General features: G+C 44.3%; 1 protein-coding gene across 2 annotated transcripts in view; it reads left to right on the top strand.

Annotated features, from left to right (window-relative positions):
- The first annotated feature begins 413 nt into the window (after positions 1 to 413).
- LOC143767144 (uncharacterized) overlaps positions 414 to 20,265 on the top strand; it is a 35,241-nt gene continuing 15,389 nt past the window's right edge. The window contains exons 1-4 of one of the 2 annotated variants that reach the window (XM_077255179.1): positions 414 to 563; positions 16,477 to 16,626; positions 16,971 to 17,153; positions 17,240 to 17,342. In XM_077255179.1, coding sequence (XP_077111294.1) covers positions 16,549 to 16,626; positions 16,971 to 17,153; positions 17,240 to 17,342 — 364 coding nt within the window. In that variant the 5' untranslated portion in view covers positions 414 to 563; positions 16,477 to 16,548. Of the gene's footprint in view, positions 613 to 16,476; positions 16,627 to 16,970; positions 17,154 to 17,239; positions 17,343 to 20,265 lie in introns of both variants that reach the window. The other variant, XM_077255180.1, reaches the window with a different exon arrangement.

A 20,265-nucleotide genomic window follows, 5' to 3' on the forward strand; every position in this document is an offset into this window, starting at 1 on the left:
CTTATCCGTGACATTATGTACCTGTGGCCAGTCAGCAGCTGCTACACTCTCCCCAGACTTATCCGTGACATTATGTACCTGTGGCCAGTCAACAGCTGCTTCACTCGCCTCAGACTTATCCGTGACATTATTTACCTGTGGCCAGTCAGCAGCTGCTTCACTCGCCTCAGACTTATCACATTCACATACATCGGTAGGAAGAGTCCAGCAGACGTATGTGGCAGATCTAGCGGTATGGATGGACACTAGGGTCTTGTGATTAGCAGGCACTACCGTATGGTCATTATGGCTACCAGCAGGGCTTGGAGAAGAGTCCAGATCATAGTGGCGATATAGTGGACGTGAAATGTAGCAGACATTAGCAGGCGTTTTTATACAGGGCAGTTCCATAAGGGAACACCAGAGGGTGCTCCATGCCATACAATGACGGGAGGATGCCTGCTGTCAGATGAAACGCAAACCAGAGCAGTAGCTTGGAACGCATAGAGCGGAAGTGGAGTGTTCAGGTCCAGAGGCAACATACTGTGCGCGGTGCAAAGTGCGGCTGATCCTGGGGCAGAGAGGTCAGTGCGGCCAGTCCTTACTTGTCACAACTGTGTCCTGTCTAGTCAGGTAATATGTACTTCCGTGTCATTATCCAGAGCGTCTACAAGACGTCAGTGTCCAAACACGGATCGCAACAGTACCCCACTATCAGTACTGGTTATAGTACCCCACTATCAGATCAGTACTAGCTACAGTACCCCACTATCAGTACTAGCTACAGTACCCCACTATCAGATCAGTACTAGCCACAGTACCCCACTATCAGATCAGTACTAGCTACAGTACCCCACTATCAGTACTAGCTACAGTACCCCACTATCAGTACTAGCTACAGTACCCCACTATCAGTACTAGCTACAGTACCCCACTATCAGTACTAGCTACAGTACCCCACTATCAGTACTAGCTACAGTACCCCACTATCAGTACTAGCCACAGTACCCCACTATCAGTACTAGTTACAGTACCCCACTATCAGTACTGGTTACACTACCCCACTAGCAGTACTAGTTACAGTACCCCACTATCAGTACTAGCCACAGTACCCCACTATCAGTACTAGCCACAGTACCCCACTAGCAGTACTAGTTACAGTACCCCACTATCAGTAATAGCTACAGTACCCCACTAGCAGTACTAGCCACAGTACCCCATTAGCAGTACTAGTTACAGTACCCCACTATCAGTACTAGCCACAGTACCCAACTAACAGTACTAGCCACAGTACCCCACTATCAGTACTAGCCACAGTACCCCACTAGCAGTACTAGTTACAGTACCCCACTATCAGTAATAGCTACAGTACCCCACTAGCAGTACCACAGTACCCCATTAGCAGTACTAGTTACAGTACCCCACTATCAGTACTAGCCACAGTACCCGACTAACAGTACTTGCTACAGTACCCCACTATCAGTACTAGGCACAGTACCCCACTATCAGTACTAGCCACAGTACCCCACTATCATTACAAGCCACAGTACTCCACTAGCAGTACTAGCCACAGTACTTCACTATCGGTACCAGCCACAGTACCCCACTATTGGTACTATCCACAGTACCCCACTACCGGTACTATCCACAGTACCCCACTATCGATACTATCCACAGTACCCCACTATCGGTACTATCCACAGTACCCCGCTATCAGTACTAGCTACTGTACCCCACTGGCAGTACTATCCACAGTACCCCACTAGCAGTACCAGCCACAGTACACCACTAGCAGCACTAGTTACAGTACTCCACTAGTAGTACTATTTACAGTACCCCACTATAAGTACTAGCCACAATACCCCACTATCAGTACTAGCCACAGTACCTCACTATCAGTACCAGCGACAGTACCCCACTATCGGTACTATCCACAGTACCCCGCTATCGGTACTATCTACAGTACCCCACTATCAGTACTAGCAACAGTACCCCACTATCAGTACTAGCTACAGTACCCCACTATCAGTTTTAGCTACAGTACCCCACTATCAGTACTAGCAACAGTACCCCACTATCAGTACTAGCCACAATACCACCTCTAGTAGTACCAGCCACAGTACCCCACTGTAAGTACTAGCAATAGTACCTCACTATCAGTACTAGCTTCAGTACCCCACTAGCAGTACTAGCCACAGTACCCCACTAGCAGTACTAGTTACAGTACCCCACTAGCAGTACTAGTTACAGTACTCCACTAGCAGTACTAGTTACAGTACCCCACTATCAGTACTAGCCACAATACCCCACTAGCAGTACTAGTTACAGTACCCCACTAGCAGTACTAGTTACAGTACCCCACTAGCAGTACTAGTTACAGTACCCCACTAGCAGTACTAGTTACAGTACCCCACTAGCAGTACTAGTTACAGTACTCAACTAGCAGTACTAGTTACAGTACTCCACTAGCAGTACTAGCAACAGTACCCCACTATCTGTAGTAGCCACAGTACCCCACTATCAGTACTAGCCACAATACCACCTCTAGCAGTACCAGCCACAGTACCCCAATGTCAGTGCTAGCAATAGTACCTCACTATCAGTACTAGCTTCAGTACCCCACTAGCAGTACTACAGTACTCCACTAGCAGTACTAGTTACAGTACCCCACTATCAGTACTAGCTACAATACCCCACTATCAGTACTAGCCACAGTACCCCACTAGCAGTACTAGCCACAATACCACCTCTAGCAGTACCAGCCACAGTACCCCAATGTCAGTGCTAGCAATAGTACCTCACTATCAGTACTAGCAACAGTACCCCACTATCAGTACTAGCAACAGTACCCCACTAGCAGTACTAGTTACAGTACTCAACTAGCAGTGCTAGTTACAGTACCCCACTGTCAGTACTAGCCACTGTACCCCACTGTCAGTACTAGCCGCAGTACCCCACTATCATTACCAGCCACAGTTCCCCACTATCATTACCAGCCACAGTACCCCACTATCAGTACTAGCAACAGTACCCCACTATCAGTACTAGCAACAGTACCCCGCTATCAGTACTAGCAACAGTACCCCACTATCTGTAGTAGCCACAGTACCCCACTATCAGTACTAGCCACAATACCACCTCTAGCAGTACCAGCCACAGTACCCCAATGTCAGTGCTAGCAATAGTACCTCACTATCAGTACTAGCTTCAGTACCCCACTAGCAGTACTACAGTACTCCACTAGCAGTACTAGTTACAGTACCCCACTATCAATACTAGCCCCTGTACCCCACTAGCAGTACTAGTTACAGTACTCCACTAGCATTACTAGTTACAGTACCCCACTATCAGTACTAGCTACAATACCCCACTATCAATACTAGCCCCTGTACCCCACTAGCAGTACTAGTTACAGTACTCCACTAGCATTACTAGTTACAGTACCCCATTATCAGTACTAGCCACTGTACCCCACTAGCAGTACTAGTTACAGTACTCCACTAGCAGTACTAGTTACAGTACCCCACTAGCAGTGCTAGTTACAGTGCTCCACTAGCAGTACTAGCTACATTACCCCACTATCATTACCAGCCACAGTACCCCACTATCAGTACTAGCAACAGTACCCCACTATCAGTACTAGCAACAGTACCCCACTAGCAGTACTAGCAACAGTACTCAACTAGCAGTACTAGCTACAATACCCCACTATCAATACTAGCCACTGTACCCCACTAGCAGTACTAGTTACAGTACTCCACTAGCATTACTAGTTACAGTACCCCATTATCAGTACTAGCCACAATACCCCACTATCAGTACTAGCCACTCTACCACACTAGCAGTACTAGTTACAGTACCCCACTAGCAGTTCTAGCAATAGTACCCCACTATCAGTACTAGCCACAGTACCCCACTAGCAGTGCTAGTTACAGTGCTCCACTAGCAGTACTAGCTACAGTGCTCCACTAGCAGTATTAGCCACAGTACCCCACTATCAGTACTAGCCACAGTACCCCACTAGCAATGCTAGTTACAGTGCTCCACTAGCAGTACTAGCCACAATACCACCTCTAGTAGTACCAGCCACAGTACCCCACTGTAAGTACTAGCAATAGTACCTCACTATCAGTACTAGCTTCAGTACCCCTCTAGCAGTACTAGCCACAGTACCCCACTAGCAGTACTAGTTACAGTACTCCACTAGCAGTACTAGTTACAGTACCCCACTATCAGTACTAGCCACAATACCTCACTATCAGTACTAGCCACTGTACCCCACTAGCAGTACTAGTTTCAGTACCCCACTAGCAGTACTAGTTACAGTACTCAACTAGCAGTACTAGTTACAGTACTCCACTAGCAGTTGCAACCACTGTACCCCACTAGCACTGCCAGCCACAGCACCCCACTAGCAGTACCAGCCACAGTACCCCACTAGCAATAAGAACCACAGTACCCTACTAACAGTACTTTACTAGCAGTACCAGCCACAGTACCCCACTAGCAATAAGAACCACAGTACCCTACTAACAGTATTTTACTAGCAGTACCAGCCACAGTACCCCACTAGCAGTGCTAGCCACAGTACCCCACTAACAGTACTAGTTACAGTATCCCACTAGCTTTACTAGCTGTAGTTCCCCACTAGCAGTACTAGTTACAGGTCCCCTCTAGCAGTACCAGTCACAGTACCCTACTAACAGTATTCCACTAGCAGTACCAGCCACAGCCCATTAGCAGTACCAACCACAGTACTCTACTAACAGTACCATCCACAGTACCTTATAAAAGTGACAGCCACAAAGTCAGCTAAAATCCATCATAGTGAACACTAATTTTATCTTCGGGTTGTTTTCCGCACCTCACCTTTTTCCCCACTGTATTGGAAAGCATTCTTCTCTAATCATGTAAGTTTCCAGGGTGGCATACTTTTCTTAAACCTGGGAGCCTATAGGTATAGCATGCAACTATATGGGGTTCAGTTGGTCTATAAACAAACAAGTAATGTATGAACTGTAATAACCAAGGATTTTGTAACTATGGAGTGCCCTACCTTTTTCTTCTGTTTGTGGGTTCATCTCTACATAATTCCTCATTTACATGTCCATATTTGTACTTACATGCTCTATCCGTTTTCTTCACGGATACAACCCATACTCATTATATTCTATGGTGCTGTTCCCATGTCCGTTTTTTTTTTAATATCTTGGATGAAAAGTACCAATTCAAGTCTAAAGGTCCGAGAAAAAACACGGTACAGTACACGGATGGCAGTAGTGTGCAGTCTGTGATTAACATTGTAATGGATAGTTGAGGCTTTGTAATCTATTTATCCATACGTGAATAACACTGATGACGAAAACAGACTGTATACTCATGATAAAAACAAGCACATTGAGGACTCACTGATGGGAATATTGGACGCATTGATGCAAAACACTGATGACTCTGGTGCAGTACAATTTTTAAGTCTTTTAATTGAAAGAATGATACAGACTCCTTTAATGAAATGAAACCATACTTACGTCATTGCCCAGTCCACTGAAGCCAATGCCCCCTGTAACAGAATTAAAATAATAACAATATTCCTCACCTGTCCGTCGAGAAGATAATCCATTTGTCCTGGGTCTAGCTCTGCTACATCTAGATGGTAGGCTGCATTGTTGCATTATGTGACAGTACTGCCTGCCATCCAGCAGAGACACTGAGTTACGTGTGCTTGCTCGGCTCAGTGCCTCGTGGTGAATTCCTGTCATCTCACTGATGTCACCACAAGCATGAGAAAGTTCTCACGCTCGCAGAGCAGTCAGAAGGCTCCTGCGAGTTCCTTTGCATTGACTGCATTGACTCTCCACAAGCACCACAACTTGCAACACGGAGTGCCAACCTATCTTCCTTCTACTATAATGAACTCGGTTGAATTCACCGATGTCAGTGCAAGTGCCATGGGAAAGGTTCTAACGGTGCTCACTCTGACATCAGTAAATTGAACTGAGTTAATTGCCTGTGAACTCCCATGACCTTTCTGACCGGACCGCGAGTGTCAGAACTTTCTCATGCTTGCAGTGACGTTAGTGAGGTGAAAGGAGATCAATACAAGACACTGAGCAAGCATGCACAGCTCAGTGTCTCTGCTGGATGACAGACTGTATAGTCGCATCATGTAACAATGCAACCTGCCATCTAGATGTAGCAAAGCTAGACCCGTCGCGGGACAAATGAATTATTATCTTCTCGGCGGACAGGTGAGGAATATTGTTGTTTCTTCTTTTAATTCTGTTACAGTTGACATTGGCCTCAGTGGACTGAGCGATGACGTTAGTATGGTTTAATTTAGATTCATTAAAGGAGTCAGTGTCTTTCTTTCAATGAAAGGACTTTATTCTGGGTGTGTGTGTGTTTTTTTTTTTTATTCAATATCACTATGGGGTTTTTAATGAGGTCACCTTATTGACACCACTCACCAACTAACCTCTGGGCTTGATGTCACCTGACAATACAAAGGTGACATCAACCCCCCAACTATCACCTCACTTGACACCGCACCAGGTCTAAGTGCCAGATTTGGCGCATCTTATGATAATATAAGATGCATCATTTCTGGTGCGGCTGAGAGCTGATGTTTTTAGTCTGGGAGGGGGCCAATATACATGGCCCTTTCCTAGGCTATTAATATCAGCTCGCAGCTATCTGCCTAGCCTTTGCTGGTTATTAAATATAGGGGCACCCTACGTCATTTTTTGGGGGTTCCCCATTTTAATAACAAGGAAAGGCTAAATATACAGCTGTGAACTGATATTAATAGCCTGGAAAGCTCCAAGGGTATTACCCCCTTCACAGGCTATAAACATCTGCCCCCAGCTTTCCACTTTCCCTCTGCTGGTTAATAAAGTGTCAGGGGATCCCGCGCTATTTTTTTTCAGAAAATAATTTAGTAAGGAAAAACGTATATGTACGGTCAGCTACACAAGCATTGTACTAATTATATGTGTCACTGACATCTTTATATGTATCCTATGTGTATATATCTATTTTATATATTATATTCTGTCGTGTCAAACTGCAATTTTACTGTATGCGGCAGATAAATTGCTGGCTTTACATCGGTGTGTAAAAATTGGACCCATTGACTTGCACTGGCGAGTCTCGTTCGAGATACGAGGACAGTCGTAGCATGCTGCGATTTTTTTATCAGTCCGATTTCAGCTGAGAAAAAAAAATTGCAGATGAGCAGGGACTCAGATTAATATTGGTCTGAGGGCAAGCCGATTTTTTTTTTAATCAGATTGTACTCGTCCGTTTTCCTCGCAGCTGAATATGAGCCCTTATGCATAGGCGACACTCCCATTTATACTGAACTCTAAACATGTATAAAAGTACAATATAATAATTTTCACACACAACCACCACCTTGCAACTTTACCTTAAAAAATTGGACCTTTTTTGTTCTGTATTACTGAAGTAACAGCTGAAACTCGTAAAGTCCATCAAAACTGGAATTGGAGAACCATAAATCCATGTTCAGATGAACTGCAGCAGATGAAAAAAAAAAAAAAAAAAAGCTGTACCTGTATAATGCCTATCTAAGAATGTCTAAAATTATTTTTGAGGACCTAGTTGGAAATGATTGTTCACGGCAAAAACTGTTCCACCTGTCAGTAATAGACATCGTTATTTCTATGTCTGTAGCATGTGACTGGTATTGGAGAATTGTTCAGCATAGTTTATTTTCTCTTACTCCCATGACGGCACCACGGAGAGAGAGGGATCCGCCCTCAGGGACAGGAAACCCACAGGTTAAAAAGGCGGGACCTCTCCTCCACCTCAGTTCGGTTTCCTGTCCCTGACGGGGAATCCACAGTTACCTGACGTCGCGGGATACCGGGGACCATCTGGCCGAATTCAGGCAGCGGGGGGCCCTGCCGCGGTCGTAGGTGGAGGTTCTCCCTGAAGGCACAATCCGGGGTCGGCGGGGCCTTGTATGAATGTGCAGGGAAGAGGCAGTGAAGAGGACACCAGTCTGCCTCTTTCCTTCAGCAGCAGCAGCAGCCGGTAATAGGTAGCGGCGGCTACCTGGTATGTTACCGCCGGCTTAGGGCCCTGGGAGGCGGTGGCGGTGGTCACCAGCAGGAAGCGCCAAACAGGAGACAGCAGCGGCGGCTGCTGCAAGGCTTCCGTCCCTCCTGGGAGCCGACAGGAGCACGTGCGCATGGGGATGGAGAAGAAGAGCGCTATGGGCGAAGCCGCTGATCAACAAATTTCACAATGTGTGAAAAAAAAAAAAAAGCTAGCAGAAGAAACGCCCGCAGCAGCGCCATCACCCGCAGCGGAGACCGCAACAGCAGGGCAAACCTGTGCAACGCCACAACTCGGGATCCTTACACAGCAGAGGCTCCAGCGGATCCGGGAGAAAATCAACGGTTCAAATGGAGGAGGCTTCCCCAAACACCAGAACCTGTATCTCTCCCACATTAGGAGGGTAAGTGACCTCCGTGAATGTATATATTCCAAATAGGGATTCATTGTGGAAAGGCACATCGAAAATCAAACATAAAGTGTGCCCACTTTGCTCCACAAATTTTCCCGCTACCTGGGTAAAGAAACTCTATGCGACATGCATAGAGAACACCATAAGTGAAGAAACCCCAAGATTCACTTCTGATCTTAAGTACTTAATTAAGTCTCAAGTGAAAGATGCGCTGAAAAGCGTAAAGAACCGTAAAAAGAAACGCAAGGCCAGACATAAATCCCCGGAGTCTAGCATTAATTATAGTTCAGATAGCTCTACGTCCCCCTCATCATCCTCTGCATCCTCAGAGAGCGAGCAAAACTGTTTTCCTATAGAGGAAACTGATGTTCTAGTCAAAATGGTTACAACAACCATGGGACTGGCGGACACTCACTCTAAAAAACTGTACAAGACCTTATGTTTGGCGGACTAGAACAAAGGAAACGCAGGGCGTTTCGGTTAAACGAAATAATTCAGGCCCTAATAAAAAAGGAGTGGTAAAGGCCAGATAAAAAAGTCCTGTTAACACATAAGAGAAAATACCCATTTGACCAAAATTAGATGTCGCAATTTCGAAGGCCTCTAAAAAAAAAAAAAAAAATTTTTGCATTGCCCTTTGAAGGCATAGGAACTCTCAAAGACCCTATGGATAAGAAGGCCGACATCTTCTTAAAAAGGCTCCTGGGAAGCAGCTAGGGGGGTTAAACCCCGGGATAGCTGCTACATGTACGGCCAGAGCATGACTAGATCACCTGGAGAGTGGAGACCCAATTAAAAGATAAGACTTCAAGAGAATCTATATTAGACTCTGTCAGTAATGAGGGGAGCCGCGGCATGTATAGCGGACGCCTCCTTAAATTCAGTGAGACTGACAGCAAGATCAGCCTCATTCTCAAACGCAGCAAAAAGAGCGCTTTGACTGAAGTGCTGGCCAGGTGATCTACAAACTAAGGCCAAGCTATGCTCCATACCATGTCAGGGCGAATTTTTATTCGGGCACCCTGGATGATAATCTTGAAAAAGCTGTGGACAAGAGAAGGAAAAAAAAAAAGCCTTCCCAGGTTTTCCCAATCAGTCTTATAGACGACCCTTTTGAGGTAGAGGATGGGAGGATAAGAAATTTAAAGGCAGAGGCTTCATGTTTAACAAACAGGATAATAAGAAGCTGCCCCAATGAAGGTGCGCCTCAGGTACGAGGGAGACTGACATACTTTCTCCAAGCCTGGGGGAGAAAAAAAAAAATAAGTAAGCACGTGAACTTTAAACATAATCAAGATGGGTCTGAAGTTGAATTTCCATACAATGCTACATCATCAAATTGTCGCAACACCACAGAGGAAATCAGAGATCAAACAGCTGGCCATTCAAAAGGAATTCTACAGTCTCCTTTTAAAGAACGTCCTATAGGAGGTCCCACAGCAGGAGGAGACAACAGGTTTCTACTCCCCTCTTTTTCTACGGACAAAGCCAGATGGAACTTTCAGGACAATAAAAAACCTGAAGAACTTAAACAAATACCTTATGATAGACAGCTTCAAGATGGAAGCAATAAAATCATGTGTCAGAACCCTTCATCCATCTTGCTTTATGACTGTAATAGACCTAAAAGACGCATACTACCATGTGCCGATCCATCCGGATCACCGAAAATATCTCAGAGTGGCGGTTAGTGATGCAAGGGGAACTGAGGCATTATCAATTCAAAGCTCTCCCCTTTGGTCTTGCCATAGCCCCGAGGGTGTTTACAAAATTAATGGCAGAAGTGATGGCTCACATAAGGGAACAAGATGGGTTAATTGTTCCTTATCTGGACGACCTCCTAGTGATGGGCAGATCCTCTCTCCATTGCAGTCAGCAGTTGGACAAAGTGACGATAGCCCTATCAAATCTGGGTTGGTTATTGAACCTAGAGATATCCAAAATTATCCCAACACAAGTACAGCAGTACTTAGGGATAATAATAGACTCAACAAAACGAGAGTCGTCTCAGAGTTAAAAATTTCCAACATGACACAACTAGTGGAGCACTTAAGACATTCTCCAGTCATTTCTTTAAGGAAAGCAATGTCCATATTAGGATCGATGACAGCCTGCATTCCAGCGGTCCAGTGGGCTCAGCATCATTCCAGAGATCTCCAGTGGGAAATCATGCCTAGAAGGAGATTTAGAAAAACGCTTGAAAATCTCCTCGCAAACAATGACTTCCCTAGCCTGGTGGATAGACTCGACCAATCTCACCAGGGGGGTTCCATGGATATGGCCGGTCTCAGTAACCCTCACCACGGATGCAATTCCATGGGGTTGGGGAGCTCGCTTAAAAGATCAAATTGCCCAGGGCCCATGGTCAGAAGGGGAAAAGCTCTTCACTTCAAACATGAAAGAGCTTTTGGCAGTAAATACGCGCTAGACCATTTCTTAGTTTCCCTCCGTTCCCATCACGTAAGGGTACTGACAGACAACAGGATGGTAGTGGCGTATTTGAATCACCAGGGGGGTACGAGGTCCCAATCCCTGATGGAAGTGACGAAATCCATTCTGTTACAAGCAGAATCCAACCTATCCTCCCTAACAGCCCTTCATATCAAAGGGACAGAAAATCAGACAGCAGATTTCTTAGCAGAACACAGCTAAAGCAGGGGGAATAGGAATTAAACCAGCAAATATTCAACCACATAGTGGACCCTTGGGGGACCCCGGATATAGGTCTATTCGAGAACAGTCAAAACCGGAAAACAGAGACCTTCTGTCCAATAGATCCACGGGGGAATCCAGTGACCCTAGATGCCTTTCTAATTCCCTGGAATTTCCAAATAGCATATGCCTTTCCCCCGATAGCATTAATTCCATTAGTCCTGAGGAAAATCCAGGACGACAGAGCAAAGATGATCATGATTGCCCCGTTTTGGCCAAAAAGAACGCGGTTCCCATGGTTACTCCTAATGTCGGTAACAGACCCTTGGGTCCTCCCAGATATCCCGAATCTTCTGCGTCAGGGGCCAATAAACCATCCACAAGTAAAAAACTTGCATATGGCAGCCTGGAATTTGAGAGGGAACTTTTGACCAGGAAAGGGTTTTCTCCAAATTTAGTCTGAACTCTGTTAACCAGTAGGAATCCAGTAACTACCAGAGCGTATGGCAAAGTCTGGAAAAGATTCCTCTCTAATTCAGGTATCAGCTTATCGGGAGAGACCCCAGTTGAGGAAATACTAGAATTCCTCCAAAAAGGATTAGAGAAAGGCTTGGCAACGAGCACCCTAAAAGTTCAAGTCGCAGCATTGGGCGCCCTTTATAACTGTGACTTGGAAGGGAACCACTGGATTAAAAGGTTTGTTAAAGCTTTAACTAGATATAGGCCAGTCGTACATCATACTACGCCTCCCTGGGATCTGAACCTAGTACCTTCTGCACTAACCAAAGCGCCTTTTGAACCCTTATCACAGGCTTCCTTAAAAATAGTTTCCCTGAAAACCTCCCTACTGGTAGCACTAACCTCGGCTTGCAGGATCAGTGACTTACAGGCTCTATCAGCTTATCCGCCTCTAACCCAAATAAAAAAGGACCGCGTAGTCCTTAGAACTGATCCATCCTGCCTTCCTAAAGTGGCACCACGCTTCCATAGATCCCAGGAGATATCCTTACCATGCTTTTGTCCAAACCCCAAAAATAAAAAGGGAAAAAACCTTGCACACACTAGATGTGAAGAGATGTCTCACCCAATATATATCAGCCACGAGGGAGTGTAGGAAAGGGAGGTCTCTGTTTGTCTATTTTCAGGGGCCAAACAAAGGACACAAAGCATCAAAAGCCACGTTGGCAAGATGGATAAGGGATGCCATTGCCTGTCATACGCCTCATCCAAGGAAGCCATTCTAGAAGGAATTAAGGCTCATTCAACCAGATTGGTGGCGACCTCTTGGGCAGAGCGAGCTGGAGCATAACTTGACCAGATATGTAGAGCAGCCACTTGGTCCTCTTCCTCTACTTTCTTTAAGCACTACCAGCTTGACCTATCTTCCTCTTCAGACTTAACCTTCGGGAGAAGGGTTCTGGAGGCAGTAATCCCACCCTAAAACTCACATCCTATGAAATTCTCTCTGTGGTGCCGTCATGGGAGTAAGAGAATATCGTAGTTACTCACCGATAACGGTATTTCTCTGATCCCATGACGGCACCCGTATATTCCCTCCCTTCACATATGGGTGTGCACACTACTAGTTAGCCGTTAATGCTTAGCCACGCGGTGCGGAAAAGGAAAAAAATTTTTTTTAATAATAATATAATGATGATAAACGATGACTTGAAAGACTTTCTGTGTGTGTAAATAACTACTTAAGTTACAGCTGAAGTCCTGTCAAGGCTCTATAAAACAAACTGAGGTGGAGGAGAGGTCCTGCCTTTTTAACCTGTGGGTTTCCTGTCCCTGAGGGCGGATCCCTCTCTCTCCGTGGTGCCGTCATGGGATCAGAGAAATACCGTTATCGGTGAGTAACTACGATATTATGCTACAGATAAGGCTAGACCACACCTGGGCAAAGAGACCGAGACAGCCGAAGAGCTGAAAGCCATCACCCACGGGTTCCATCATGCCCACGCTTATCTGCCACTGCCTGCTTCCTGATGTCACTTCTCGCTGTCCACATCCTCAGGATGCAGATTGCGGTGAATACATTGTTGGGAGGACAGAGCTGACGACTCCTTTTTTCCACCAATCAGCATGTGCGACTGAGACAGCAGACATGATGATGTCATTACATCGCTTCTGCTGTGTGGCGAGTCAGTGCATCGGTGATTGGTGCAGAGCGCCGGGGAAATGGGAGTGAGTGAGTGTGCGTTTTGTTTATTATCTATTTATATAATTGCCTTGTAATGTTTTCATTTCCTGTTCTGTCCAGATGTCACCCTATCCCAGAATTCCAAGCGGAGGAAGTTCACCGATCGCCATATTGGGACACCCAAGTGATGGGTGTCTCAATATGGAAACTTGCTGGTACCAACCTATTGCGCGGTACCACCAGCGGAACACTGTCGCACCACACACACAAACTCACACTCCATACGCCGTACGCACCACACACTCTCACTCACACACTCTCACACACACTCTCACATTCACACACGCAGCCTCTTGCGCGGTACCACCAGCAGAACACCGTTGCGAACACGCCGGGATCAGCTGAATGATTTACTGACAGCCGCCATCTTTGTACAGGAGGAGTGCATGCCAGTTTTAATATGACCGCAGCTATCTTTCTGCACAAAGATGGCAGCTGCCTGATTTACTGCACCTGCGCGAATTAAGTGCAAGTGCAATGAATCATTTGGCTGATCCCGGCGGCAGATGCGCGACGTGTCTACAGGCAGAGGAAGCCGGTCACATTAAAGGGGTTTTCCCACGAACGAAAGTTCATTTTAAAAATTGACTGTGTCTGACCGTGTATGGAGCATACCACATCTCCTGGGCAAGGGAGGAAGCAAAAGATAATACTGACATTACAGCAGGGGATCACAGTGGATTCATTTTGTGAGGTAAAATATTTCACTGACTTTTAAAAAAATATTTTACCTCACAAAATGTATCCTCTGCGATCTCCTGCTGTAATGTCAGTATTGTCTTTTGCTTCCTCCCCTGCCCAGGAGCTGTGGTATGTTTGGTACACGGTCAAAAACAGACAATTTTTAAAATGAACTTTTGTTTGTGGGAAAACCCTTTAAAAAGCAAATATCAGTGCCAACATGGCTCCTCATAAAAAGTATGCCAATGACAATGAAATGAAACCAGCAAAGGCACAACGTCGAAGACAACAAAGGGCAAATGAGACTCTTGAGGAGCAACAGCATCGCTGGGAGAAAAACAATGCATATAAGCGTAGGCGTCAAGCATATGAGTCCCCTGATGCAAAAGTCATTAGATTATCACAGGATGCCATTAGGCAACAACAGCACCGCATGCCTGCCCCCATCGTGACATTACCGCTCTCCCGATGCGATAGCATCGAGACACCATCTAGTTGTTTATAAATATACTAGACTTAGCCAGGGTCCAATAAAACATTTTTGGAAGGAACTGAAACTCAATGACTGAAAGATCTGGAGAAGATCTGTATGAATGAGTGGGGCAAAATCCCGGCTGCACTGTGTGCAAACTTGGTCAAGAACTACAGGCAACCGTTTGACCTTTAATTGCAAACAAAGGTTTCTGTATCAAATAATAAGTTCTTATTTTCCCACTGTATATAGAGAGGGCTGTGTGGGGCTTATACTGTATATAGAGAGGCTGGCTATGTGGGGTCTCATACTGTTTATAGGAGGCTGGCTATGTGAGGGCTCATTTTGTTTATAGGATGGGGGGGGTCTCATACTGTACATAGGGGACTCTGTAGTCTCATACTGTATAAAGAAGGCTCTGTGGGGATCATAATCTATATAGGAGGCTCTGTTTGGGCTCATACTTTATATAGTGAGTTATGTGGGGCTCATCCTGCATGTGGAGGGACTATGTGGGTTCTCATACTGTATGTAGGGAGCTGTGAGGGCTCATACTCTATAGGAGTTACGTGGGGGCTCATACTATGTATAGAGGCTACGTGGGTGCTCACACTATGTAGTGGGCTATGTGGGTGCTCATACTGTATATGAAGGGACTATGTAGGTTCTCATACTGTATGTAGGGGACTGTGGGTGCCTCATACTGTTTATAGGGGGCTGTGTGGGGTTCATACTGCATATACGGGGATGTCTGCTTACTTAATTCTGCTCAATGTTAAGTGATACAATTAATATTCATATAACATAATTATATTTAATATGTTAATATTAGTTTTGAGCAGACTTAAAGGGGTTGTTCACTACGAGGACAACCTCTTCTTGATCTAAATGTTTGGCCCCCATAAAATAATAAAGCCTATACTCACCTCCCGTTCCGGCACCGTTCCCGACACCTGCGCTACCCGGGGCTCCCGTGTGGTTGTTGTGACACTGGCGCCCAATCAGCGCTGGCATCACTGTCCATATCTTAGGACAAATCGAACATGAAGAGGATGTCCGGGCTGCAGCTGATCCATGACTTCCTCCTCATGCTCAATTCGACAGTAGGCGGGGACAGTGATGCTGGCACTGATTGGGTGTCGGTGTCGCGTGTCACCACAACTGCAGGGGAGCCCCAGGGAGAAAGAGAGCAGATACCACAGGAACAGCCCCGACACGTGAGGTGAATATAAGTTTTATTATTTTACGGGGCCAAGCGTGGGGTATGAGAAGAAGCTGTCCAAGTAGTGGACAACGTCTTTAATGTCAAACTGTTGGTTCGGCCCCCCTTAACAGTACAGTTTCTCACATGGCACCTCGGGAAAATAAATTACCCAAAAATATTTTTTATTTGGGGTCTCAGATGGAATCTCCAAGTGAGCCATTGAGTATTATAACAAATGGAATCCAAAGAATGCAACGTTGTGCTCCAATCCAGTGGTGCCCATTTTTTCAGACAAGCAAAAGAACATAATATATACTGTGTAGGGAGACATTGGGCAATTAGGTCAGAAATGTATGAAATAGGACAGAAGTGACTGGAGAGGACAAATTATGGACTTTGTTAATATTTTGAATACATTTTTCTTGTCAATGGGAAACAAATGAAGGGGATGCAGAGAAGTAATGAGGCGAGAGGTGGATTAACCAAGCAGCAGAGTTGAAGTTAGATTAGAGGGGAGCATACATATTTGATAAATCGGCAAAACTGTACAAGCAGAAGGGATTCAGACAGATGATGGGGGATTTCAGGAGGTGAAGTCGAAATTCAGATGGCCAATCCTTTTATTTTCAGGCGGATAAGCCTCTGTCAGAGATTTCTGGCCTGTGGGTTTCTCACCTCTGCCCATTAAAAAGCACATGAATGCCCACCTTGGCATGTATGTATGGGAGGAAATGCTTATTGCTCTCATATGTAGGGCTAGCTTTTAACATATCTGATGTGATGTATATCCCTAGATCAACTTGTGGCCCTTCTTCAGAGAGGAACCTAAGTAATACAGGTTATGTACTGAAGATTCTATCCTGCAGATGGAGAAAAACCAGAGCCAGCTTACTGAGAGAATATTGAACATCACCTTGGAAATCATCTACGTGCTGACCGGAGAGGTGAGGGCTTGTTGGATTTATCATTATTATTGCTTTTAAAGCACCACTCTTTTTCTTTCTTCTTTTTTAGTTCTAGCGCTCTGATTAGTAACGCTCTGTCAATCAGTGGTGTGTGCTCAACATCTCAGCTCTGCCAGATCTGTGGCGGAGAAATCTGTGTCTCAATCACAGCTGCTGCACTCAGTAAGCTAAGTGATGCATCACTGGAATCAGGGTTTCTTTCCCTACCTCGTGCTGCTGTCAAATTACATAGCAAAATTCTGCTGACAGATTCCCTTTATATAAAGCAGCGATCATTGTGTGTTTTTGAAAGTAATTATTTTTTCTAATTTTTTTTTTTGTAGGATTATGGACCTATATGCAATGAGAATGTGATACCCAGAAGTAATTCCTGTGGATTTGGAGGGTTCAGAAGTATGCAGGGCCCCATTACGGAGATGCCACCTAACTCATCAGTACAAGAGAGAAGCAGGGAACAGAAGATCCTGGACCTCACCAACAAGATCATTCAGATGCTGACTGGAGAGGTGAGCGCTGCTGGGAGTACTAGGGGGTTACATAGCATTCCATGGGACGTGTCTAAATAATGACAATTACAACATGTGTGTGACAGGTTCCTGTAAAGTGTCAGGATGTCGCTGTCTATTTCTCCATGGAGGAGTGGGAGTATTTGGAAGGACACCAGGATCAGTACGAGGGTATGATCACACCACAAGGTAAGAAGAGGTCACTTTGCCTTTTTTGAATGAAGGGTTCTTATTTTTCCTTTGCTTACTTTACAATGTTATTGCAGTCTGCTTCTCATTTTCCAGTAGTTGCCACTGCGTGATCATTTAGTTCATTACTTGATAGAAAACATTCTGTATAGTTTAAAACAGGCACACCATTGCCCGATTAGCAAGATAAAACACCTAAAAAAAAAAACTAAGTGTAGAACTTGTTTGAAAATCTAGAATGCCCTTTATTAATGCTGGATCATGCATTATGGTTATACGTATACCCCTTTCCTTTAACATTTCCCATCCCACAGTTCAACATGGTGGATATTTGTCTTTTTTCCATCGTTTTAACTATATAACTATGAAATACACTTTTTACAAATACATACCACACAGGAAGACCGAGAAAACTTACGATTGATGAACAATACAAGGAATAAATAAATAGCTACTTGTTGCTATATGAAAGGATCTGGCACATACTAATAAAATATCACAAAAGGTGGGGTTAAAATACCAGTATCAGGAACAATAATAATACCAAGTTGCCCTTGGAATTCAAATGCATAAGAAATGCATACCGCTATTCCCTGTAAACAATTACATAGTAAGAATCAAGTAATCAAGTGATGCACTGCTATGTTCACCCACTAAACATACCCAAGTTGCTTTTCACACTACGCACAAAAAGTTAGGGATATTTGGCTTTTGGGTAAAATTTATGGAAAACATAAGAAGTTCATGATAAAGTGATATTTTAGCATGAAAGTAGGGCATTTAAGTAGAAGCAATAGTTTTGAACAGTTGACATGTGCCTCTAACAGCTGCGAGTGGAATCGTGATCCACTCGCAGCTGTTAAGTAGTTAAATATTGCTATCAAATTCTGAGAGTGGAATTTAATATGCGTTTGCGGCAACCACGCCGGGAATTCCACCCATCGACGATGGGTTGGCATGACAACCAGATGTCTCCAGCAGACCTCTATGATTGTCACTGCCTGATTGCTATGAGCGCCCAAAGTAGTGCAGCTTCTAGTCTCACATGGAGACTATTGAAGCATGCTAAAAGTAAAACAAAAAAGTTTAAAAAATATAAAAATAATATATATATATATATATATATATATATATATATATATATATATATATATATGTTCAAATCACCCCCTTCGCGCCATTCAAAATAAAAAATCAATCATACACATATTTGGTATCGCTGCGTTAAGAATCGCCCGATCTATCATTATAAAAAAAAAATTAATCCGACCGCTAAACAGCGTAAGAATAAAAAAAAGTAAAAACAACAGAATTATGGTTTTTTTTTTTGGTTGCCACATCATTGCATTAAAATAACGGGAGAGCAAAAGATCGTATCTGCAGCAAAATGGTATAATTAAAAACGTCAGCTCGGCACGCAAAAAATAAGCCTTCACCGAACCCGAGATCACAAAAATTGGAGACGCTACGGGTATTGGGAGATAGCGGAATTTTTATTTTTATTTTTTTACAAATTTTGGAATTTTTTTCACCACTTAGATAAAAAAGAACCTAGACATGTTTGGTGTCTATGAACTCGTAATAACCTGTAGAATCATAATGGCAGGTCAGTTTTAGTATTTAGTAAACCTAGCAAAAAAGCCAAGCAAAAAACAAGTGTGGGATTGCACTTTTTTGCAATTTCATCGCACCTTGAATTTTCTTTCCGTTTTCCAGTACACGACATGGTAATACCAGTGGTGTAATTGAAAAGTACAACTCGTCCCTCACATGACCATATTGACCAAAAAATAAAAACGTTATGGCTCTGGGAAGAAGCGGAGCAAAAAAACGCAAAAACAAAAATAGCTCCAGGGGTTAAGGGGTTGTGTGATGAAAAAAAATCCAAAATTTGTAAGTAAAAAAAAAAAGTTGCCATTTTCCAAGACCCCTAGCACATCTATTTTTGTGATCTGAGGCTGGGTCAGCGCTTATTTTTTGCACCAAGCTGACTAGTTTTTTTTAATACCATTTTGGGATAGATACAGTGTTTTTAATCGCCTGTTACTACAATCATCCGATCACTTGTGGTACACATAGCAGTACTTCACCCCTGCTATGTGCAGCAAAAAAAATCACAATCTCCTATGAACTCTGACCACACCCTGGCGTTCATAGGAGATTTACAATTACAGGAACGGGGGTCTTCGGCCGAGATTGTGGTCTCTCTTTATGCAAGTGTATGGAGTGAGTCCATGCCCACTGGATGGGAGTATGTATAACTCTTACATACCCTCCGGTCCCGGGTCAGAAACTGTCAAATCCCCGCAGTACGTAGTGTGTGCGCTGGTGGACTCATAAGTCTGCAGTCACACAGAGTAACTGCACAGTTGTCCATTTGGACCAAAAGTCGTGAAACACTGAACAGTTGGACATGTGCATTCAAAAGTTTAGGGAAGGTCACATTAAGTTCACCTGAAAAGGTAAGAGTGCATTTTAGGTTTATCCTGAAATTTCGCCTGAAAGCCAAATATCCCAACCTTTGTGAGTAGTGTATCAATGATGTCATCCGATGAAGGTCAAACACTAGTTAGAGCAAGAAGATGCAGAAAATAGGATGCAAAATGCATCTTAAACACTTTGGAGATGCTGCTATTTTTGGGGATTTGACTGTAGTATTGGGGTCTATTGCATAATAATCAATACTATATGAAGCGCAGTCGAATGCTGGGCTTAATAGGTGTGCAAACAAGGCCTAAGCCACCAGACAATGCATCGGTGCCCCACTATCAAGAGTGGTGGGCTACAGAAAGGACGCACACCTTGTTTTTAGCGTCAGTTGTGACAGCAGCATATAAGAGGTTAAATTTAGCTAGCTCCAGTAGCAGTATTTACTTTCAGGTGCGGTCTGTATAACACAGCCGCCACCTTTGCTGTTTTGACT

This window comes from Ranitomeya variabilis, chromosome 4 (genome assembly GCF_051348905.1).
Source record: "Ranitomeya variabilis isolate aRanVar5 chromosome 4, aRanVar5.hap1, whole genome shotgun sequence".
NCBI lineage: Eukaryota > Metazoa > Chordata > Amphibia > Anura > Dendrobatidae > Ranitomeya > Ranitomeya variabilis.